The sequence below is a fragment of the Microplitis demolitor genome, chromosome 4 (genome assembly GCF_026212275.2).
Source record: "Microplitis demolitor isolate Queensland-Clemson2020A chromosome 4, iyMicDemo2.1a, whole genome shotgun sequence".
NCBI classification, from domain to species: domain Eukaryota; kingdom Metazoa; phylum Arthropoda; class Insecta; order Hymenoptera; family Braconidae; genus Microplitis; species Microplitis demolitor.
The window spans coordinates 14,325,838-14,351,125 of NC_068548.1; the positions used below are offsets into that span (position 1 = coordinate 14,325,838).

The 25,288-nt window shown below is 29.8% G+C and overlaps 2 protein-coding genes across 2 annotated transcripts in view; both read left to right on the forward strand.

The window, feature by feature from the left end:
- The window catches only part of LOC103576361 (receptor-type tyrosine-protein phosphatase delta), a 30,753-nt gene extending 5,495 nt beyond the window's left edge, over window positions 1-25,258 (forward strand). Inside the window, exons 10-31 of the mRNA XM_014444730.2 lie at window positions 35-227; window positions 298-362; window positions 1,343-1,553; window positions 1,632-1,750; window positions 1,816-2,017; window positions 2,077-2,391; window positions 2,472-2,716; window positions 3,752-3,824; window positions 3,895-4,427; window positions 4,494-4,771; window positions 4,961-5,270; window positions 6,273-6,360; window positions 6,447-6,523; window positions 6,642-6,776; window positions 7,051-7,191; window positions 7,617-7,814; window positions 7,960-8,475; window positions 8,547-8,678; window positions 8,754-8,905; window positions 11,301-11,436; window positions 11,580-13,189; window positions 24,149-25,258. Of these exons, the coding sequence (XP_014300216.1) occupies window positions 35-227; window positions 298-362; window positions 1,343-1,553; window positions 1,632-1,750; window positions 1,816-2,017; window positions 2,077-2,391; window positions 2,472-2,716; window positions 3,752-3,824; window positions 3,895-4,427; window positions 4,494-4,771; window positions 4,961-5,270; window positions 6,273-6,360; window positions 6,447-6,523; window positions 6,642-6,776; window positions 7,051-7,191; window positions 7,617-7,814; window positions 7,960-8,475; window positions 8,547-8,678; window positions 8,754-8,905; window positions 11,301-11,436; window positions 11,580-11,654 (4,194 nt within the window). The 3' untranslated portion in view covers window positions 11,655-13,189; window positions 24,149-25,258. The remainder of the gene's footprint in view (window positions 1-34; window positions 228-297; window positions 363-1,342; window positions 1,554-1,631; window positions 1,751-1,815; window positions 2,018-2,076; window positions 2,392-2,471; window positions 2,717-3,751; window positions 3,825-3,894; window positions 4,428-4,493; window positions 4,772-4,960; window positions 5,271-6,272; window positions 6,361-6,446; window positions 6,524-6,641; window positions 6,777-7,050; window positions 7,192-7,616; window positions 7,815-7,959; window positions 8,476-8,546; window positions 8,679-8,753; window positions 8,906-11,300; window positions 11,437-11,579; window positions 13,190-24,148) is intronic.
- Window positions 19,049-20,188, forward strand: LOC103576543 (probable inactive tRNA-specific adenosine deaminase-like protein 3). Its single transcript, XM_053737921.1, has one exon. It carries the CDS (start codon window positions 19,049-19,051, stop codon window positions 20,186-20,188), a length of 1,140 nt encoding a protein of 379 aa, XP_053593896.1.
- Window positions 25,259-25,288: the final 30 nt, after the last annotated feature.

The following is a 25,288-nucleotide window of genomic DNA, read 5'->3' on the forward strand; positions in this document are numbered from 1 at the left end:
CTATCTTTTAATTTTGAATGGTGTATTTGCATAGTCATTTCATGGAATAACTGAAACGAAAGCTGCTGACGAAACAGATACTATAATTTCTAAAACTTATTATGCAATTTTCACCAATTTAAGTCCGGGAAATAGATATAAAACACGAGTACTGCTGAATATACAATTCGAAGAAAAGTATAAAAATATTGCAGGCAGCTGGAGAAATTTTACGACTTTGTGCAATGGCAAGTTATTGAATATTTTATTTATTTTGGAAATAACAACTGTTTATCTTTGATTTTTTTTTGTTTTTAGCGGATGGGAAATTTGAAACAGATCGTAATGAAACAAGTCTGCTACTTAAAAAAATTCAGGGACAGGTAAAAAAAAAATTATTCGAAACATATGGGTTCTTTAGATTTCTGACAAAATTTTTAATAATGAATAATTATTTTCTAAAAGTTACTCTGTTGTGAACATATCAAAATATCCATTGATATTTTTTTATGTTTCAACAGTTTTTAGACCACCTAATCCAGAGTAGCCGTAGGATCCACTTAATTTTTTACAAATATCTATATAATTTAAATCTTTTCCCTACTAACGAAATCCACGTTGGAACCCAGAAGAGAATTCCATAGAGATTCTCACATGGCATTTTCGCATGGATTCCCATATGGTTTCTTATGGGAATCCAAAGGATTCAAAAATCAAAATGGAAACCCTATCTACATTCCTAAGTGAATTATCACCCTAATTTCCCATGACAATGTAAACCATGCAGAAATCCATATGGGAACCTAGTATTGATTGCTATGTTGACGCATATGAATTTGCTATATGAGAATCTAGGTACTCAGTTTCCTATGTAGAATTCCAATATGGGAATCCAGCTCTCCATAGTTTTCCATATAGATTTACTACATGGAAATTCAGGCACCTGTAGTTTCCCATATGAATTTTCTGTATGGAAATTCAGGTACCTATAGTTTCCCATAAGAATTTGCTATATGAGAATCTAAGTACTCAGTTTCCTCAGTGGAATTCTTACATGGGAATCCAGCTATCCATAGTTTTCCATTTAGATTTCCTAGATGAAAATTCAGGTACCCAGTTTCCTATATGAGAATCTAGACATAGATTTTCATATGGATTTTCTACATTGTAATTCAAGTAGCCACACTTTCTTACATGAATTTATATAGAAATCCGCTTTTCTACATTGATCCCCATGGATCTTTACATAAATCCATAATTTTCTTTAGGATTTCTACGAATTCCCATATAATCCTCCATGGATTTTGCTGATATGGTTGATATACCATGATGGACTGTAATAATTATGTATTTCATTTAACAGGCAGATAACTCATGCCCTGATAGTTGGTATTCTGCTGCACTTTCAGCCATTTTTTCAAGCCCGAATAAATCTCACACCAACAAAAAATATGATACAGTACCGTCATTTCCACTACTATTTTCGAATTTAATTCCGTTTACAAAATATCGGATTCAGGTAAATGGCAACGATAAAAACTATTATGACGAAGAGTTATTAACTCTAGAAGCAAGTAAATATTCGATTACTTAAAGAAAGATAAAAAACTAAAGAGAGTTTTTAACAATTTAAAATACTTTTTTTGTTATAGGACCATCTTCAGTTGTTGGATTGAGTTATGATGTACAAAAAAATAATGATGTTCAAGTTCAGTGGTCCTCACCAATAGAACCTAATGGTATTTTACAAGGGTACAGCCTAACTATTCAGGTAAATAATAAACGGTTTCGAAATCTTGTTTAAAACTGAATCGATACTATATCGATTCAATTTAGATTGTTCGTTATAGGGGTTGTTCAGATGAGGTTCCATTCAACTCGATGACTTCTAAAACTTTTTTAATAAGTGATTTTGATGATACGATCACAAAAACAATCGATGATTTGATTCCTTACGTCGTTTACGGAATTATAGTATTTGCATATAATACGAAATTAGGATTTGAAAGCAAAGTAGTTTTCCAAACCAATGAAGCAGGTATAAATTTCCAAATAATTTTTTTTTATTTGCACATCTTAAAATCGCCTTTATCTTAGAAATACCAACGGCTGTATACAGCGATATTAATTTCGCCAACTCCAAGATCACTTGGAAAGACCCGGCTGATTGTCGAACAATTACTGGGCCAATCGGTGGCGCTCGATTATTTTTTTTAGGCTTAAGTGAAAACGTCAGAAATTTTAGCGATAGCTATGATACAAGATATCACTCTTTTGAACTTAATCGTACCAAAAAACAGACAGTTTATGGAGCGGAAAAGTACATGGTTCGTGTTCATACACTTCGTCAATTATATGGAATTCACAATGAAACGGCTTACATTGAATTATCGTTTACTACTGATCCAAAACGTAAGCTTGTTAATAAAAATTAAATATTTTTCCGAACAAAATAGAAATTGCAATGATGAACTAAAAAATTAATTTGGCAGCACCTCCAAAAGTTAATGAATTGGAAATTGTTGAAGTGAATGTACAAAATAAGTCCACAACGTTGCGATGGAAAAAACCATCGCCGCCAACTAATGGTGAAATATCCGAATATTGCATACAATTTTCTAAAGGAAACAAAAAACCTACGCCTGTTTGCGTTCCGGCAGAAAGTGTCTGTCAGTTATGGGAAAATTTACTGTGCGCTACTGTTGAGCAACCTAGCGGACAAGGAAAATTTATTGAAGTAAAATGTTTAAGTATACTTTCGAATTTGATCTCCAACCATTAATTTCACGGAAAACTCACAGGTGATTAAATAAAAATAAAAGATAAACATTAAAGGAACAAGCCGAGTTTGTTTTGCAACGTTATTTAATAGTGTCTTATACATTTTGTGGAATCGGTATTACACTAGAGAGTGGGATAGGCGGCACATAGAATAGTTTAGGTTATAAATACGCGAAGAAAAACGCCATTAAATATCTAAAGTCAGCGCCATACAACCGGAAGTGTGAAAAAACTTACTGTATTATTGTTAAAAAAATTGATACACGTAGAGAAAAGAATAGTAATAATTACTATGCTACATAGTAACCAGACTCTTTTTTTATAAAATGGTAAATAATGCTATGTAGAATAGAACTCATTACCATTTTTCTGCTAATGATTACTATGTTACATTGCAACAATTGTTTTTAAATTTATTTGATTATTATTTATCTGTTATCAACAAATGATATTTCTTTTTGAGCAATATATAGTTCTCTCGTCAATGTAGAATGGTAATCAGTCCTATGCTAGCATAGTCACCGTTACTATGTAGAATGAGGGGGGTTACTCTGCCCGGTGACTCGACGCTAAAAAATCTTCGTTTTCATGTAACATAGTAATGGTTACCATTCTACACAGGAATTATAACTATTTTTTTTTTTTCGTGTACTTTATAGAATCAGATAGTTTGTTTAATACCCTTCACTTAACGAAACTTAACTGAATGAAAAAATGTCAACTTTGATGTTATGTATATCAATTAATAGAAATATGTAAGGTTATTAAATGACACTTTTAAGCAATTAGAAAGTATTGTGCTTAAACATAAAATTCATGAAGCTGACTCTAGTCAGTTAGAGGCGTATTCTTTAGGCATGTGTTACAACAAATATTTACAATAATTTTCTGCGAAATTAATGTTTTCAAAAGGAGAGAGATTCGAAAGTATAGCCAAAAGTACATATATATTTCATTTTAATTATCATTTCTAAATAACAAAATTCATTAGGTAAGGGCTTATAATAAAGGAGTCGATAACCCCGGAGAAGAGAATAGAGTGCCTGATATACGTGATGAAACAAGTAAATAAAAATACTTGTCTTAAAAATGTATTTAAAAAAATTACTAAAATAAATTGATTATTAAATGTAGAACCAAGCGCGCCAAAAATACTTGATATCAAAGAAATCGACAAAGGGGTAGTTTATATCAAATGGCAGCATCCATTCAAAACCGGAGGACCTATGAAAAAATTCGTAGTATATTATAAAATAATATCAACTCAGTTAGAAAAAGTACCAAACTCTTATGACTTTAGTTCAATTCAATTTCCAATTTCTTCATATAAAATTGATTATAATACTGCATTGAATCTATTGCCATCTACGCGTTACAAAATATCAATTCAAGGAATGAATACACTACGAGGTGAAGTATCAAGTACAGAAATCGAAACAGCTTCTTCATTAGCTTTCGAATTCGAACCACAGCCAATCGTAGATAATGAAGAATCACAAATTAATATTATTATACCGCCTATTGTTAACAATACGAAGGGAAGTTTGCTTCATATTATTGTTAAAGGACCGTCGATTTGTAAACAAGGTACAATGTTAAGTTCCGCTTTGGAAAAAGACATTGGAGTTGAATACCATGAAGTTGCTTGGCGCGTTGCTACTCTTCCGGTAATACTAACATAAATACACTTATTTATATTTGTTGATTTATGCTACTGCCATTTTCAATTTTAGGCTAACAAACTATCAAACTCTTCATTTACCATCGGTGACGATGAAGTTTATGATGGTATTGTAAACTGCCCACTTCATGTTGGCGCGTCATATGGAGTAGTCTTAGTAGTTCATGAAAAAGATGATGATGTTCTCAAAAAAGCAACAACGATTACTTGGAAATCAGAACCACTTCATATAGGTCCAATACCGAACAAAAATCACGAAGTTTGGGCAATACCACTAGTATTAACTTTAATAATTATTGGAGGAGCAGTTCATTTCTACATCAAAAGAAGGTTAGAATCTTATTAATTTTTTTAGCCTAAGAAATCGATTTACCCTTTAACGGCGAAGTCAGAAAAAATCGTACCTACGGCGCCAAAGTGGGGATTGCTTACAACGTTCGCTCACAGTCTTCACTACCTCAGTTTACTCTTTAGAGACATCGTCCAGAAGTGTTAAAGGGTTAACATATTTTATTACAGAAATGGAATATGCTTGAGAGATAAAGAAGATAGTATTAATTCTGAAGTACTTGTACCTTTGCCAACGATCCCTCCTAAAGAACGAAAAACTCACGAACATGTTGATAAAGAAAAGTTACTGCCTCCGAAAGTTGAACAACGAGAATCACTTTTTTTAACACCCGCTCATTCAGTTGAACAATTGAAATCTTATCCTGTCGATGAAACAATATACGAAAATTTAAAAAGTACTTCATTAGTTAAACTTAATGAGTTCCAGGATTATGTTAAACAAGCAATTGCATCTGGAAAATTAGATGAACAGTACGCTGTAAGTAAACCATAATTAAAAAATAAGTTTACTGCTTAAAATAATATCAATTTATTTTAAGTCAATCATGCCCGAAAAATACGCCGCTAACGGGCCAAAATCAGCCTTATATAATTTTATATCAAAATACACTGGCGGACTCAATATTTCGATATAATTACGATAATTTCCCGTAGATTACGGTACTAGGATAATATAATATACCGTAATCTTTCTGTAGTCCTACCGTCTATTTATGCAACGGTATAGAATTACGGTAGAACTACCGTAATTTATAGTAGACCTAACGTAGTACTACCGTAAACTTACTATAATATTAGAGCTACCGAGGGAATGCTTACTGATTGGTCTTAAGAATAAGGTACCTGCGGGTAATAAGGCCTAGCAAAGGGAGATTTTGAATAGGATCGAAAATATCGCATTTAATTATCGAAATGTATCATTAATCTTTATTTCAATACACTAGCCATTAATTGTAATCAAGTAGTGGTAATTTTTACCATAAACAAACAAAAAATTACACTTTTACAAAAACCATACGAATAGGCCTTATTTTACTACAGTACGGTAATAAGGCCCACGGGTTAAACAAACTGGAATAGTTTAACTATACTTAATAAAATTGCTATTAGAGATAAATCATCACTTGAAATTAGCAAAGATACTTTTTAAGAATCAGAAGACTAGATTGTTTTGCTCAACAGCACTTGAAATTATCAGTATTCTTTTTAAGAGTCAGAAGACTAGATTGTTTTTTATAATTTCTTCTGCGCTACGACAGCATATGATGGATGATGAAATATAGAAGACAAAGAACGTGGTATCGGGACTCTATAAATTTGTCGTAACATCTCTATGTAAGACCCTTCTTCTAGAGTAGCTATTAGCGGAGGTGGTTACTTTAAATATCATTTCTGTCACTTAGGCCTTATTACCCGACAGGCCTTATTACCCGCGGATACCTTATTATATTATAAGATACTATACTTCTTATAATATTAGATATTTCCACGTGGTCAAACAAAATCATGGGAGTACGGAAAATTACCGCAAAATAAATCAAAAAATAGATATGGTAACTTAATAGCGTGTAAGTAATTAATAATGATCCATCATTTTTTTTTACTTTTTTTCTACCATTTGTTCATTAATAACTCATAAATATTTTTTATATAGATGATGAAACTCGCGTAATACTTGAAAAATTTCCAGATGACCCATACTCTGATTACATAAATGCGAATTATATCAAGGTATATGAATTTTTTTATTTCGCCTATAAATTTAGACATAGTTTGTACGTTGTATATGTATATCAAAAAGTAGTTACAAAATAAAAAGTCGAAATTTTTTTCTTCTTGATGTTTATAGGGTTACAAAAAAAATAAAGCTTATATCGCAACCCAAGGACCTAAGCCAAATACGTTGAATGATTTTTGGCGCATGGTTTGGCATGAACGTGTTCAAGTAATTTGTATGCTAGCTAACGTTATCGAAGGTGGAAAAGTATGACATTAATTAATATAACTATAAAAATTTACACGCAGAGAATTTTATATTAAAAATTGATATAAGTAACTCAAATAAATATTAAATGGGTCCATTCAAATATGGGATTTATTTGCTGAAAACAAATCTTATTTGGCTCAAATAAATTGTTCTCTCAGTGTATTAAATTTGTGATGAATAACAAAATATTTGGCGATACTTAAAATACCGTAAAATTCTCTGAGTGTACTTTACTTTCTTCATCAGTTGATAAATGATGTTTTTTTACTAGACGAAATGTGAACAATATTGGCCTGAAATCGGTCAAGAACTTAAGTTTGGAAAAGTATCTGTGACAAATATCAGTCACACAGATTTCGCGGATTATACAACTAGAGTACTTCATGTAACATGCGATCAGGAGACTCGTAAAGTATGTATACTATGTCATGTGATGAAGGTTACGGTTGAGTAGATCACCCAGAGAACGAGTTGATTCTACGGGTTTTCCCGAACGAACTTATTACCTGATCTTTTCACCGCAAGTGTGGAAAGGATTTACTTACTATCGCCTTCTATCGCCACCCGTGCAAGTATAGTGAGAGGAAAATTATTCTGTCCCAACTGCTCATTCTCTCATTTCCTTGATTCTTCTTTCATTCGTATTTAACTCAGCCGGCCAAATTCACGAATTTGATATTTACTTAAACTCTTATCGCATTCTTTTTCCTTCCTTCAGTAAACTTGCTCAAAACTTAAAAGAATTTCAATGTTGTTCTCCTTCGAATACTTTTGCAATTCGTTCTTTTAAAGACAAACTAAGACTAATCGAATTAATGTTTAATAAAATATCTTTAGATCGACCACTTTCACTATACATCGTGGCCAGACCACGGAATACCATTATATACTCAATCTGTCGTAACTTACTTGAAAAAATTACTTGCAACTCCTGCGGGAAATGGTCCAGTACTAGTTCACTGTAGCGCTGGGGTCGGGAGGACTGGTACAATCATTTTATGTGATATTTGTCTTCGCCGTGCCGCTGCTGAAGGTGTAAGTATTTCTTTTCTATTTTAAAACTTCAACCCTGGTTAAAAACTCCGATTGAATCTGACCGAAACTCAATCGCAGTTTTTAATCAGGGGAAATACTTGAAAGTAATCTTTAAGTAAATCAAATTAAATGATAATAAAAAAAGGTGGTGGATGTTTTTGGAGAAACAGAACTAATACGAAGACAAAGAGCTAATATGGTTGACAACAAACAACAATATCTGCTTGCGCACGTAGTTCTAGTAGAATGTCTTCTCACCTTACCAACGACAATAGCTTGCAATGATTCCCTGTCAACTAGAATTCAAGAGTTTAAGCAGCAGCTAAATCTACAACAACAGAGAATAGAAGAGTCTGCATGGCAAGATGAAGCTCTTCAACCAATCTCATCATTTTCACTTAAATTGTCAGATAAAAATATTTCGAAAAATCGATTTCCCGATTTAGCAACCTCTCCAAATTTCTATATCGCGAGATATCCGAGTACTGACGAAGACAGCAATTACATTAGTGGCGTTTACGTCGATAGTGCACGGCGTCGCAATAATTATATCGCTTCGCAAATTCCAATGCCAACGACTGTTGGCGATTTTTGGCGAATGATCGCTGAACTTAAGGTTAAACTCATTATTATGTTACAACCGATTGATCCTACTGATCCTGTAAGTCTTGAATTTAATTTTCGTTACTCATTTGTTTATTCCAAATTTAATAGTTGATTGCAACGTTGTAGACTTGCTGTAAATTTTTTCCTGATCCTGATGAAGAAATAAAACCAGTACCATTTATAACTTTGAAAGGACGAGATATTGTGAATACTAATATTTTTTCTCAACGAAAAATAGTTTTAACTGATAAGTCAGATGTAATTTTTTTAGTAGTTTTATTTTTATTCATTTAAGTGAAGAATAAAAATTATAACTTTAATAACTTTTCTTAGAAAATAGAGCGAGAACAAATAACTACTATTTTAATTTGTAACGAATCCGAACCTGGTAAAAGTAAACCACCGAAACCTTCTATTTTAGTAGATCTGTGGCAAGCCGCCGAACGTATTTCAAGAAATACTGAAGCTACTGTAGTTCTTTGCTAGTGAGTTTTTTTTATTTTCTACTAATTACACTGAGAGAAAAGTGTTTAATAACCTGAACTATGCAACGTCAGATACAAAAATATAGTCTGCTTAACCAATTTTTATTGTTACTGGAACTATGTACTAGTATGAATCAGCACGAAAAAATAGTTCCATTGACTAAACTTAAGAAACCATTTTTGCCTTATTATGGTCACTACAAAACTGCAATTTTTTAAAACAAGGCTTAGTAGTGAACACAATATAGCCTTTATCATTGACTCGATTAACATGAACTAGTTACAGTAACTATGTTAGCTTAGTGACTATGTGATAGTTGGTAGAAATAATCTTAATAGTTAACTCGACTAACAGTTTAGTTGTCGTCTCATATAATATCATTTATTTAGTTCCTTTTACTACTGACAAAAGTATCAACCGTACTATTTCATAATAGTTCTCTAAACAATCGATTTCTAGTTAATTTAATAATTATAAAATATTTCTGCTGACTAATTATCAAATGTAAAAAAAAATTTGCAAAATATACGCGTTATTGGTTCTGCTGAGCCAAAGAAGCATACCAAAGCTTTTTCTTTTTTTGCTTATCAATTTCGAATCGTTAAAAATGTGAAGATCGATTAAAAAAGTGAAAAAAAAAAAAAAACAAAATTTTTTTTTATACCAAAAGGGCGTGTAAAAATTTTTTGTTGCCAATCAATTCGGGATTATTTATTAAAGTAAAATTCAATTAAGATAATATATATCTTTTCTCCCCCCTGATTAAACAAAACGATTTGTGACGATTAAAAACGATTAAAAATTAAATCATCATTAATCATCGTTAAACGTCATAATCGTCATGAATTTTCAGATTTAATCGTCCCAGATCATCAAAAGACGATTTATTATTTTATGATTAAAAACAATTAATGACGATTAAAATTTCAAATCGTCATGAATCGTCTTTAATCTTCATTCGAAAAATTTATTCGCTTTTAATCATCAATTGACGATTTAAAACGATTAAAACAGTTTTAATCGTCACAAATCGTTTTGTTTAATCAGGGGCCAATACATTTTTTTTTTAGCTTAAACCATTTTTTTTTTTTTTTTTTTTTTCGGTTAAAGAAAATTCTCACGTTAAAAAAATAGTAGTTATTCCAAGAATAGTATATTACCCACCTAGGGAAGTAAAGTAAGAAATGTCTCAGATCACATGTAATTGTTGGCCGAGGCGAAGCCGAGGTCAACAAACATGTGATCTGAGGCTTTCTTATTTACTTCCCGAGGAGTGTATACTATTTTTCGCGTCGACGGAGGCGGAAAGCGGCAACTTCGTTTTGCACAGCGAGACGAAAGTTGACGCTTTCCGCCCGGAGGCGAAAAAAATTTGTTTTCTTCAAACTAAAAAATGCTATTGTTACTAAAAACTAACATCTTGCTACAAAAAAGGTATCCTATATTAACAAACTAAAACTCTTTAAACAAGTAAAAATTTTTCTATTTAAGCGTAAGAATATGTTGACTTGAGATAATAAATTCAAGATAATTTTTTACTGCAAAAAAATAAGTGCAAGAAAATTTTGATTTTCCGCATTGATAAAAAAAATGATCTAAAATCAAGAATATTTTTTTTTTGACTTAATTTAACTGTTTTTCCTATGTAGAGAAACTTAAATTTGAAAGCCGTGTTTATAAGTTTTCATAACGTACAAATAAATAACCTTATGAGTTAAAGAGAAACCCCTTTTAGCAAAATAATCAGACAAGATAAAATAATTTTTGTTATAATAAAAAAACATCAAGTACATTTAATGTAATAGAAAAAAAAATTTTTGAAATTATCACACAAATGTTGGTTAGTAAAGAAAAAATAATTCAGTAACAATAAACCAAAATCTGCAGTACAGATCGCTAAATAATTTTGTTTCTTGCAATACTAAATCATGGAAATGGTAACTATAAATGTTTAGTTACAATAAAACAAATTAGTACATTCTCAGAAAGTTCGATTTTCTAGTGTGTACATCGAGACCCAAATACTTATTCCTAAAATTATAAATGATCTGAAGAACTAAGTGTACATTATTAACATCACAATAATCTTATTGCTCATTAGACTAAGAATAAATTATTTACTACAATATAAATTATAGTTATGTTAACTTCATCTTAGTATGTGTGACTAAAAATAGTAAGAATGACTATGTAGTCGTAGAGCACTTTAATATGGTGTATTAGTTACTGAAACTGATTTAGTTTAGCTGAGTCGTCTGTGAACTACGATTTCTTAGTTCAGAAAACCGATTTTTTCTCTCAGTGTAGACTATTTTTCATCAGACCTGTACCTGAAAATTTTCATTTTCCGTGTGACCATCCTTGGTACATAATATACTAATTGATTTTGTTTAGTGATGGCGTCACAAACTGTGGATTGTATATAGCCATGAGCTTTTTGCTCGAAAGAATGGGCTTAGAACACGAATGTGATGTTTGTTTGGCAGTACGAGCTATTCGAAGATCACGAAAAGATTTTTGCAAGACATTGGTACCTATTAATATTAATTATTATTTCTCTGACGGACCCAATTAACAGTAAATTACCATAAGCCGCCGTAAATTGTGTACGTCAGGGTTATTTTATTTATAAATTTAATTTTTCAATAAAAATACAAATGTTTTTTGTTTTAGGATCAATTAGACTATTTGTACAACACTGCCTTGCTTTATGCCGATTATTTTGAAACTTATGCAAACTTCAGTTGAAGTTATCATCTTTATTTGCAATATTTTTTATTCCATCTGTTACTACATTAATTATGTTTTGATTGAATTATTATTGACTCTTAACATAAATTGAAATTATTATTACAACTGTGAAAAATATTATTAGATGAATACGATTACAATCGAAAACACCTTTCTATTACTCTGTAGTACACTAAAAAGATGCAAACAAAGCGTCAACTTATTGAAGTCAACTTGACATCAAATTGTGGTAGTAGATTGGCCTTAACTTACTCATAATAATGGTTGCTTGATTATTCAAGCCATTTTCATCACAAGCTAACGGAAATCTACAACCAAAAATTGAAGACAACTTGTAGTCAATAATTGGATAGTCAAATGTTACTCTCAACAGCATATTGACTGAAACTGTTTCTTAGTGAGTTATAATATTCATATTCTCTGATAGCGAAAGTTTCTGGTCAGAAAGTTGGCATCGAGAAGTTGCAATCAAGTTGATGACAACTTCAGCTTATGTAACTATTGATCGTTGACAACATGTCAACATCAACTCTCTGGAAAAATTGATGACAACTTTCCATCAATTTATAGAAAGGCTAATTTTTAGGTTCAACTTGACGACAAGTTGTAGCAGTAGATTGTTGATAGCATGCCGTCAGTATGATTACCAGAGTTTGGTTGCAGAGAAACTAGTTTTATGGAGAAAGAATGTCCAGAACTATCTATACGACCGTAGATAAGAATTGATGCTGTCTTCCCCGATAGCAAGACTGGTCGGAAAGTTGGTGTCAATTAGTTGCAATCAAATTGATGACAACTTTCAGGTGACTGTTGACTACAAATTGTTACTTTCTCAGAAAGTTAGCAGCCACTTGCAGTCAACTTATAGAAATGCCTCTTTTTGGCGGCCAACTTGGTAAGGAACTGCTGCAGAAAGTTGTCATCAGCCTGCTGCCAACTTAGTTATCATCAAAACCCATAGAGTTTTTACCAAGTGTTGATAACTAAAAGTAACTTGAATTGCTACCGAGACATTCCCTTCTCCTGTCTTATTTTTCATGTGTGTTAGCAAACATATGCAATTTCTTCATTAAAATAATTATACAAATCAACTTACATGCATATATGTTTGATTGACACGTATTTAAATATACAAACAAATGTATCAACTAACGTAAGAACATCTTTCTCTTTCAGCCCCCACTTGAACCTCTTTACCTTAGCAACTACTTCCACCGTTGTCTCACGATACGATAAGACTTCAGTTACAAAAGCTCTAAGTACACATTACACATTCTATCTCTTACAACTATTTCTTAACATTTATCAACATAAATTTAAAAATAAATTCACTTTCTTACCTATTGACGTCTTCTTCATACCAGACTATACTTTCAAAAAAATATATATCTCGTAATTACTGGAGGGTTATTAACATTTTTTAGTGTTTATCAGTGTGGTGTAGACTACGTATCGTCAGAGTGTCATACATTTAAATCATAAATTTTGAAAGTTTAAATCCTGGAATTTTCAATTAGCCGCAACTTGATCAGGTACTTTATATATTTTAAACAAATATTTATAATTTATATAATAATGATAAAACTAGTGACCGAAATAATTTTTTTTTACGGGTTGATATCTGTTACAAATGATAGAATAGGTTATTACTTATGATTATTATTACGATTACAATGTGCATATGACGAACAAAGTGCCATCTGACGTCGACGCTTTAACATCTGAAAACTAATAAATCTTTTATCAACTTTTTTTATCAGCGTACAAATTTACTTGATTATTTTGGTAGTCATAATAATTTAAAAATTTTTCAAATTTATGATATAGAGAGAGTCGAATTTTATCTATTAGTTTAGTTATTCGAAATAATTAAGATTAGTGAGGACTTATGGTCAATGACGAGTAATTGAAATTTTTAAACACGTGGAAAAATATGAGATCATTTGAGGTGATTACATATTTGTTATGTTATGATAATTAGAGATAATAAAGGACAGGAATACTGTTCCTCATTTTAGACGAGAGTTGAGTAAATATTTAATCACTCGAGTTCAAATTAAAACTGACTGTAGTAATTTATTATTGTTATAATAATTAATGTTTTTACGAATTGTATGTGTAGATTTAAATTAAAGTCGCAAAGCGCTAAATAAATAAGCTATTATTATTACTATTATTATTATTGTTATTATTATTATTATTATTATTATTATTATTATTATTATTATTATTAAATGATAATGAAAGTAGCAGACATCAGACAATTTTTTAATTTTTATGAATAATTTACATTGTAAGTACCCTGGTTAAAAATACTGATTGAAAAGAATTCAGAAGCGGTCACTTCATGTAAACTGAATATTGGGGTGGCCTAAAAAAACCGACTATTTTTTTCGAGTCTCTTATGAAAATTTGTTGGTTTACGATGTTTTAAGAAGCCTCTCCAAAAATCGACGATAAAAAATTTTCAAGAGGTCGCTCACGAATTTTGAAAATATCCAAAATAATTGAAATTCGGATTTTACTTCTAAATTTTTTCTTTCAGTGGCAGCAATAGTTTATATTTGTAAAATCATGTCTATGCTCAAAATTTCAGCCCTAAATTTGAATATTTAAATGGCGCTCAAGAATTTTGAATTTTAACTGATAATATGTGACTAATACTTTGAATTAGTTTTTATGTTTTTTTATAGCTCAATCATTGTCATTTTAGTAAAATATAACTTTTGCATAACCAAAAATATACAGGACAGTCTTAAACAATAAAATTTGCTAAGTTTTGAATAAGCAAAAAAAACCTAAAAATTGAATTAAAAAATAAAAAAGTATGTAGATAACTTATTACTTCTATTTCTCTGTTATATTTCCATTCATTGTGATGCAAATTGATGGTGAAAATATCGAGAAGCTTTATTATTAATATTCAAGGGTCGCTCGAAAACGTTAAAAAGACAGCACTCGGAAACATTCAAAATTCTTGAGCGAGGTTTAAATATTTAAATTTTGGGCTTAAATTTCCAGCGTAGTCATGATTTCACAAATATAAACTATTGCTGCTGCGAAAAAGAAAAAAATTTGATATAAAAATTCAAATTTCGATCATTCCTGACATTTTCAAAATTCATGAGCGACCTCTTGAAAATTTTTTTTTGAGCTGATTTTTGGCTAAGCTTCTTAAAACATCGTAAACCAACAAATTTTCATAAGAGACTCGAAAAAAAAATAGCCGGTTTTTTTGGGCCCTCCTGCTGTATATATATGTATAAAAACAAAAGAATTGAAATTATTGAAAACAATTCGAATTTCATCATTTTTAATTCTTTTCAATCAATATTTTTAAACAGGGTAAAATAAAAGTTTACGAATATGCACAAAAATATTTAAAAAATTCTTTGATAGAGTAAAGATACCATTTTCGGCCACTAGGGCCAGTTTTGGATATTTGACAAATTTAAATAAAATAATTTGAAAAAGGCGCAGTGACATTATTTTTAAAATGTATACAAAGTTACCTTCATCACATTATTACATTATAAATTTTATTTAATGCATTTTCATTAACTCTTAAATTCATATTGTAGAATGCTGCCTACAGAATATTCTAATTACTGAATGTCATGCACCTTTGCATTAAAAAAAAAAAAAAATCTGGAAACCGGTAGACCCTGCGAGCCATCGAAATCTCCCGCTATTTTCGAGCTCGACCATAGCTTCAAACGCTTTTGTATTTTCGAGCTTTTCTAAAATGAAAAAAGTTAGATTTCGTGTTAATCGAGAATTCGGTAAATTGAAAATAATCAATAAGAATCGCTATTTAATGTTTCGCTCACGATTATACACAATAAATCCAATGTTTTTGGACAGAGATTGATAAAAATAATCAAGATGGAAAATATTCACATACATACATACATACTAGGGTGTCCATTATTTACCAAATTAAATTTTTTTACTTATCCATGATAAAAATCATTTATTTGTGATCCAAAAATTAAAAAAAAAAAGTTTATTCTAATGTCGTTTGATCCTGCCTAAGTATAATGATATATCTCTAAAAACGAATTAGTGAAAACTACATGACAATCACTATTTGGCAGTGAATAGTCACTTATCTCCAGTGAAAAGTATACTATTTGAATTAGTGATATACTTTTCACTAGTAAACAGTGAATAGTCACTATTTTCATTGTTTCAAATTTAAGAGAGTACATTTCCATTTTAGTACAATGAGCATAATTTTATTACTCGCTTAATAATAAGTGTACAGTAATGACAAATACATAATTTGTAGAAAATTTACCGCTCTACAAGAAAAGCCTCCTAGATTTTTTTGATAAACCCAACCGTTTAAGAGATATTTGCTCTAAGTTGAAATACAACTTTTACAAACTAACTCAAACTTTACAATTTTCTTAGCGGGCAGTTTAAAAAAAAGTCACTTGTTTTGAAAAAAATTCAAAAATGATTAAATGCCGGATCACTTCAGTATCATTATTAATGTTATTAAAGAATATATAAAAATAAAAGATCAAATAATATAAACAAAATAAGTAAGCATGTGTAACCATGCGGTATTAATGTGTTGATACTTTATCAACATGTGAATTTATTAATGCTAAATAATACATGACACATTGTTTATAATTATGATTATTATTCATAAATATAATTTCAGAGTTAATTATTTTAAAGAATAAAAAAAATTATTCTGGTTGTAAGCGTTAACTAGTGATTGATAACTTGGATGTAGTTTACATTAAATTTAGTTGCATAACATAAATACTATCATGATAATGAAACTTGTTTGATCAGAACAGTGTCATAACTGCCTATACGAATTAACGTTTATCTCAAGTTGTCTCGATCGTTACTGTTACTGAGACGCTGACTGTTTGAATCACGTGTGTAATGTGTGATTAATGTATAGTACAATATTAAGAGGAAAATTAACCAAGTCAATTTCATGTGTTAAGAATTATTAGATTATTGCTAGGAATCCTCCACTTTATTCCAAGCCACGTTTAAATACATAATAGATACGAAAATTTATTTCAATAATATAATAATCTTATCCACATCTATTATATTTTTATTCATAACATTACTTATAAGTATCATTATTATTATTTTTATTGTAGTTCATTTTTTAACTTCCCGCTAAGAAAATCGATGATTTTCAAAAATTTCGGGAAGTTATTGTTTTCACCCAGATTTATGAAAATCGAGTTTTCATCAGATGTCGACGTTTAGAGGTCCTAGGAAGCTATTCTGACTATTTTCAGAATGATGTCCGAGTGCGTGTATGTGTGTGTGTGTGTGTGTGTGTGTGTGTGTGTGTGTGTGTGTGTGTGTGTGTGTGTGTGTGTATGTAAACTCTTTGTAACTTTTTAACTAATGAATCGATTTGGATGGTTGAGGTGGCAATCGGAAGAGCTTGTTGGCCATCAACTTTTCTGAAAATTTCAGATCATTTGATCGAATAGACTCGAAAATATTTGCGAATTACGAAAAAAAAAAAAATTTTTTTTTAGTTTTTTATTGATTTCTCAGAAACGACTCATACGATCGACTTCAAAATCTAATCAGCTCTAGTACTCAATAAAACGCGTCGATTGCCACCTCAAACATCGAAATCGGATAATTCGTTCGAGAGTTATCGCGGGAGAAAGAAATGGTGAAAAATGTTTTTTTTTTTAATATTTTTGAAACGACTGACGCGATCGATTTCAAATTTTAATCAGCTCTAGAATTCAATAAAACGCGCCGATTGCCGCCTTAGACATCTCAATCGGTTAATTTGTTCGAGAGATATCGCGGGAGAAAGAAATGGTGGATAATGGTTTTTTCCAAATATTTTCGAAATGACTGACCCGATTAATTCCAAATTTTTTTTTTTAGTATTTTGAAAGTATTTCAAAAACGACTTGATGAATCAATTCAAAAATCTGATCAGTTATAGAACTCAATAAAACATGTCGATTGTCGCTTTGAACGTCTTAATCGGTTTATTCGTTCAAGAGATATCGTTTGAGAAAAAATCGTAAAAAACGTTTTCTTTCGAAAACAAAGGCATACAAAAGTATTTTCGAGCTCGAAGAGAAAATGTATCTACAACAATTTTCTGAGCTCAAGGAGCTCGAAATAGGCGGGAAGTTTTGGGGCTAGCCCGCAGGGTCAACCGACAGACCGATTTTTTTTTCAACTTTCATAGAATCATATATATTAGTATTAAGTTGTTGAAGCGCATTCTCAAGATTGCCGCTCAACGATTGCGGCTAAATCTGACAAATGATTTGGCCGTGGCCCAACTTAACAACATGCCTCAAAGTTTATCCGTATGAGATACTCTTTGTCGTTGGTTGAATTACATGATCAACAAATTAAATGTATTATAAGTCTTTATTATCAAATTCTTCATTATTTTAGTTTATACACTGATAGAAAAACTATCTTGATTCAAGAAAAATTTTTTCTTCAAAATGTGGTTCTTGTTTCAAAATTTTTAATTCAAGAAATAAGACTTTGGACCAAAAATTTGAAATTCTCGGATAGAGAAAAAAAATTCATCGTTTGAGAATTTTATTCTTTGATCAAGCCTTTTTTGTTTTCAAACAAAATTCTGACATATTTCGCTTAAGAATTTCTTGCTCTTGCATTAAGATACACAAAATGTAGGTTTAAGACACTACCGACTTGTTTCGAAAATGGCGCGATTTTTAAATCAAGATATCAATTTACTCAGCTTGAAAAAAAACGTTTTTTTTTTTATTTTTAAAATAAAAAATTTGAAAGTGATTTTTAAAGACTACATTCGTTTACTTCAAATATGTTAAAGTAGAAATTTATTTTAAAAAAAAATTTTTTTTTTTCATTACTTTAAAAACATCTTCCATCAAAGAATTATTACTTGAACCAAAAATTTAAAGTTCTTAAAATAATAATAGGACATTTTTAGTTGAAGACAAGTGGTCTTGCTTGAAGAATTCAATAGTATCGATTGAAGATAATATAGTTTCGGGTCAGGACACGAGAGTTATCCATCCAAGATACAAAATCTTTAGAGCCAATAAAATCTAAATCAAGACAAGAATTTCTTGAAGCAAGACAATTGCTTTTCTTCAGAAATTTTTGGCTCAAAAAAATATTTCTTGAGTCAATATAAAATTTCTATCAGTGTACTTAATGAGCTTTTAATAACATTATCTTTTACTATACCCGTAATGGAACATTTTCAAGATCACACAAATTTCCGATTTTTTAAATTTTTAATTTACCGTAATTCGAATCCGCCAAGCCTTATAGTATTTTTTTTCTGATGCTTAAATAAAAAATGAGACAAATGAATGCAGCATATTTTCAGGATACTACTGAGGAGTGATAACAACAGAGGGATGACATCAAATGAACCAACAAAAAAAGCGCGATTAGCGGATCAAAATAACACGACTTCAAAAAAGTGTAGAATGAAACTGAAGCCGATCGTTCCAATTGAATTTACAGAAGATATTCCACTTCACGATGCTTATGTTGGAATTTTAATAAATAAAAAGGATATTGCCGTTGCTATTAAAAAAATCTCAACTGTTTTGCCTGGTTTTGGACATTTGAAGCGATGCTCTAACAATAGATTATTATTAGCATTTAAAAAAGAAAAATCCCAATTAATAAATCTTGAACCCTCGTTCGAAACTGAAGATGAATTAAAACAATTTTTAACTGACAAAAAATTCAATTTAGATTTATTCGAAGATAGCTTTGCAATTATTCCAGTATCTAGGACAGCACCAAAGAGCTCAGCACAGGCAAAAAAGGCCGCTAAAAGCTGGCCAGTTAGTTTTCATCCTGATACCGAATTAGAGTCTATTATTAACGGGACTTTTTTCACACCTAATCAGCAAGATATTATTCAAGCTTGTATGAAAGTTTGTATCGAAGCAATTAAAAAAGAAGATATTAATAATGACATTTGCAGCGGTGGTGTTGTAATTTTGAATCCCAACGATTGTGGGACTAGTAAAATACTCGCGATTGCGGTAGCTAGATTAAATGAACATCCTATGTGGCATGGATCCATGCTAGCTATAGATCTAATAGCCGCGATGAGAGGCAAAGGAGCTTGGAATTTAGTACCAAGTGACAACCTTTTAAAAAGCACTGATAACAAAAAAAGAAAACCAGAATCTAGCCTTCCACTTTGTTATCCGTCGACTTTGAGTGCTATCAATATTCCTAAATTTGATTATCCCGCCGACGTTAAATCTAAATCTAAAAGCGACGACGCGCAAGAGGATTTTAAATATCTGTGTACGAAGTATTGGGTGTTTCTCGATCAAGAGCCTTGTGCGATGTGTGCTATGGCGCTACTACATTCGAGAGTTGGATTGGTATTTTATAATGCCGCCAATAAAACCCATGGTGTTTTAGGCAGTAAGACATCATTGCATACATTGCCTGGTTTAAATCATCGTTACAAAGTATGGTCTAGTGCCCTTGAGCGTGATTCTTCAGAACATTATCAATCAACCACTTAAATGCAAGCAATAAAATTATTTAGGCAACCCTTGTATGCGGTCCAAAATGAATAAATGCTTAGGAATTGTTCGAATACATTAGTATCCACATGAATGCTGTCAATGTCAACTGGAATTGCTGTTAATTCATTTGAATGTCAAGTAGTCTGTATTCTCATATGTATACACTATACATATATTCAAACAAATCAACGATCATTATTTTATGGAGTTTAATTAATTTTAATAACATATTTATAAAACTACAGTGATTAAATTAAGTACATTTTTATAAAGTTTTGAATAATGGTTAAATACAAAAACAGCCAAGCCCAAATTAGTTTAATTTTCTGTAATAGTTACCCTAGCATTACGTTTCCTTTTACGATCCTTTATATACTTTATATCCTTGTACGATCGCTTTATATACTAGATTGATTTACGACCTAATGACCTTGTCACTTAATGTATTTGGTAAATTGAACAACCAAGTGTGTTCATATCTCCGGGATCTTTTAATTTATTATTGGTATTTGAACGAATGGCGTAGTCGACCTAATCGATTGACACCAATTGCTTCATATTCAGGACAGCTTCATACTGTTAGTACTAAGAGGGTTTATCCCATAACAATTATAAATACCGTTCATTGGATAAGTGTTTTTTTATTTTATTCTGTATAATGTAACATCGCTTTGCATAACTTTATCACTATTTTTATTAGTTTCATTTATTATACAAGTCTATATCATTTTATAAATTTTAAAATAAAAGTGAATCATAAAATTAGAATTCAGACTTTAGAAATAGAATAAAAAATTACGAGAAATGGGATTTTAAAAAAAAATACATTATTAACTCAGCAATGTTTCATTGGTATAGTAACAAATATGATGTGTTTTTAACAACGGTGCTTAAATTTTTTTTTGTGAATTATTTTGTGTCAAATTAACTCATTTCATTGGGGTAAGCGAAAGTTTTCAATCAGTCTTCTATTGAACACTTAAAAAGTGTCCCGTATGAAAAAAGAATATATGGTTAAAATATATAAAATCATATATGTTTGCAATAAAAAAATATGTGATATATTATACTGTATATTGTAAAAAATCATATAGAGATTTTGACCGATTTAATATAAAGTTATATACAGTAGTAAATATATGTATTCCATTCATGTAACATATGTTTTTTATATTAAGCCATATATACATTTACATTTACCTTATAATATATTGTATTGATATATTTACTTTTATATTCAAAAAATATAAAAATTTATATGAAATGAAATATATGATAGCATATAATTTATATTATATATTGCACCATATATTTTCTTTGATATATTTTAGCATATATTTTATTCGGTGTATGTATATGTATATGGGTATATTATATATTCGCATTCAATTAATTAATTTCGAAAATTTTATCTGCAATTTTAAGAGTATATTAAAATTTAGATCTAATTTAATTGGAGTTGGTCATACGAATAAGAAACTTTTTTTTTTCCATACACAATATAAATATATGTTTTTATATATGATCAAAGTACATATTTCGTATATGATAGAAATATATATTTTTATGTATGAAAAAAAATATAGTTTTTGTATATGATAAGAGTATATATTTTCATATATGATGAAAATATATTTTTGTATATGATTGACATATGTATTTTATATATGCTAAACATATACGGACTCGTATATGATGAATATTATGTTTTTTAATATAAAAAAAAATATATCAGAAAATATAGTCAAATTGGCCACATATATTTTCTGAAATTTATCATATATTTTTACATATATTTTGACCATATATGTTATTTTCATATGGAAATGCAGTTTATATTTATTGGCATAGTCAAATAGTAAAAATTACTAAATAAAAAAATTAAAATTACACAACAGTACTATAGCGTTTAAAGTTTACAATATGAATTTAGTAGTTTCAATTCATATCGTTAAGTAAAGTTTTCTATATATTTTTCTCCGTATATATATGTTAAAAAACTTTTGTAACGAAATGAAGGTTGTTGACACAATTGCCTTTATAATCTTAATCACATTTTTTTGATAAATATCTAAAAAAGTTTCTTAATTACGTGTTAACACTGGTTACTGTTTTCCACCGAATGTAATTAACAAATCACTTTTCAATTAAGTTATCTTGAATTATAAATGAAGAGGGGAATGATAAATAAAGTCAACAATTTTCGAAATAAAAAAAAACTAGATTATTTACTACACTAAAGCAACAAGTATACTAGGAAAGATTGAATGTTTTTAGTATTATTTATCAAAGGTCATTACAATCATAGAGCGGGAAGAAATAGTGCACAAATAGTTGAGAAAAGTTTTAATATCAATAGACAAAGTAATAAATCATAATTTAGTTGATTGCGATATACATCTTATTATATTTAATAACTCGAAATATATTAATATAAATTAAACTGATTCCAGTATAGGAGTCGGGGCGGGCAAAAAATCGGACATAAAAAAATTTTTTTTTTTTTTGAAATTTTTTTTAAACAATTCAAAATCACTTTTGTAAATATAATTACATGCATGTAAAAATTACTTTTAAAAAAATTTAATTTAATCAAATTTATTCAATTTCCAAAAATTTTCTTATGATTCTAAAAGTAATAGACAATTTACAATGTTTGGAAATTTTTTTTTTCAACGTCAATTACAAAAAAAAAATAAATCATGTATAAAAAATTAAAAAAACTATAGGTGCAATTTTTTTTTTTACAATCTGAATCGTTTGTTTGAGAAACCCCATAAGTAACGTTTTTTCGAAATTGGGTTTTTCGCATTTTTGGGTTCTTTGGATGTCTTCCCATAGAAATTAATAAAAATATCCATCAAATCAGTATTTAAAAAACAATTACCGGGCTGACAGAAATTTCATTTTATTGAGAAACCCCATAAATCAATGACTTATGGGGTTTCTCAAATAAACATATGCAGTTTTAGTTTTATACAAATAATTTTTTCTTTTTTATTTAAAATTCGCGCTTTTTTTGGAAAACAAAAAATAATGCGACTAATTAAAATACTTAAATTAATTATTATTTTTTGTAATTTCTGAGTTTCAGAGTTTAAATACATATTATATACTTCAATTTATCAGTCTAATAAATTATTTGAGTGGAAAAAATAAAAAAAACAATGATTTTATAACTTTTTCTTCCGTTTGGTTGAGAAACCCCATATGTCAATCAACTTTAAATAATTTTTTTAAGTAGTTTCAATTAAAAAATTGAATTCTTCTTGTTTGAATATTTTTCAGACACTAATATTATTCTCTTCAATTATTTATTTATTGTTTCAATGGCAAGTTTTTCCAAAAAAATGTTTTTTGTATTCCCTGAAAAATTTTGTTTTCTTGACTAGGGTTTCTCAAATAAATTCAATTGTCGTTTCTAAAAAAAATCTAAAAATTATTAGACGTCACCTAACTTCAGTATTATTTTTTTTTACATTTTCAAGGGTAGTCCATTTTGCCTTACTTTGAATATCATAAAAAAAAAAAATTAAACGTCTTTGAGTCCCCGGAAACAGCATTTTTGTTTAAGTACTCCGTTTTGTCCCTCCCCTCCCCTACAATTTAGAATTATAATAAGTTAGCATCAATCAGATAATAACGTTATTGTTATTTAACTTAACTATTCTTCACATTATCTACTTATATTAATTCCAAAAAAAACATTTACAACGATAATATCATTGACGTAAGCAAAACTCCCGGAAATGTTAATTTAATACTAATAAGTCTTATAGGATTAATTTTGGTATTTGATGTTAGTAAACACCTAAAAATTGATACCAATAGATTTACAAATGAAAATAATATTAAAACGAGTCTGTAATAATTTAAAATTATTCACACAGTCTTGTAACTTTTCTACAATGAATTATACTCATAGTGATTGTAAATAAACATTAAATTTTTTTTTAGTTACAGAGAATATTTTGAATAGAAGAAGAAAAATAGAATAGACGTCTTGAGGAAAAGAGGGAGAGATTTAATAAAAGGGAAGATACCTCAGTAAAATACAGAACGGGCATATAAGTTTAGTTCGGGCGTTGGGCCTTGAGTGGTTCCAATTGACTACAGTCCAAGTTGGCTCTTATTGGCCAGACGGTTGATCCCCTGACTCCTGAGACACAAACGCTACGCCATTACAACAATGGTTTCCGTCATCTTTGTCGTTGCTTAAATGATCGTCTTCATCAACTCTATAACATTATAAATATACATATATATATATTCTCGTCTCTGTAAACCTTCGTCATCACCACTATTGTTAATCCACCGTCAACGCTACTGCTGACATTACTTGCGTTATTCAGTTTAAAACAGTTGATCGGATAACTTCGAGAGATCAACTATTTCAGCTCTGATCTACAATAACTTTTTCCGTTTTATCATAGAACGTGTCTAAAAGACTATCGGAAATTAGACGTAGTCTCTAACGGCTTCCTGTCTTAAAATTGAATCTTCCGGTTTTATATGTCGTTTTCGTTCTGTTTTGACAAGCTCTAAACTCATAAAAACTACTGACTTGTTTCTGATGAAGAAATAAAAAATAGTGTTGGAGCTGAACTATCCTGGATTAAAAAGAAAATGACTTATTAGTGAAATAAAAGGGGACAAAACAATACTAAAGTTGGCACGAGTCTGTGGATTTTTTAAACTTATTAGTAATTATTATTTTATCATAATGGAAAGAAGAATTTTGAAAATGTTGTGACTAAGTATCAAGTTGCGAGGCCTTCGTCGCCATCCAAGACACTAATAAGTGTGTGATCAGTAGTATAGAAAAAATACAATTACTTAGCAGTACGTTACAGTAGAAAGATAAGTAACCACGTGCAAGAGGAATTGTTAACGTGGAGGATGTGAAAATACTTGAAGTTGAAACGTGTGTCCATTATATTCGAAGATTGAAGAAGCAGCCATTTTTATTAAAGTGAAATTTAATGTAAAACAGTGAGACTAAATAAAAATTTTGACAAAAAGAATACAAGTATTGAAAAGAACAATTTGAATTTGAAAAAGAATATTATTTGTAACAAAATGCGATTCGGTAGAGGC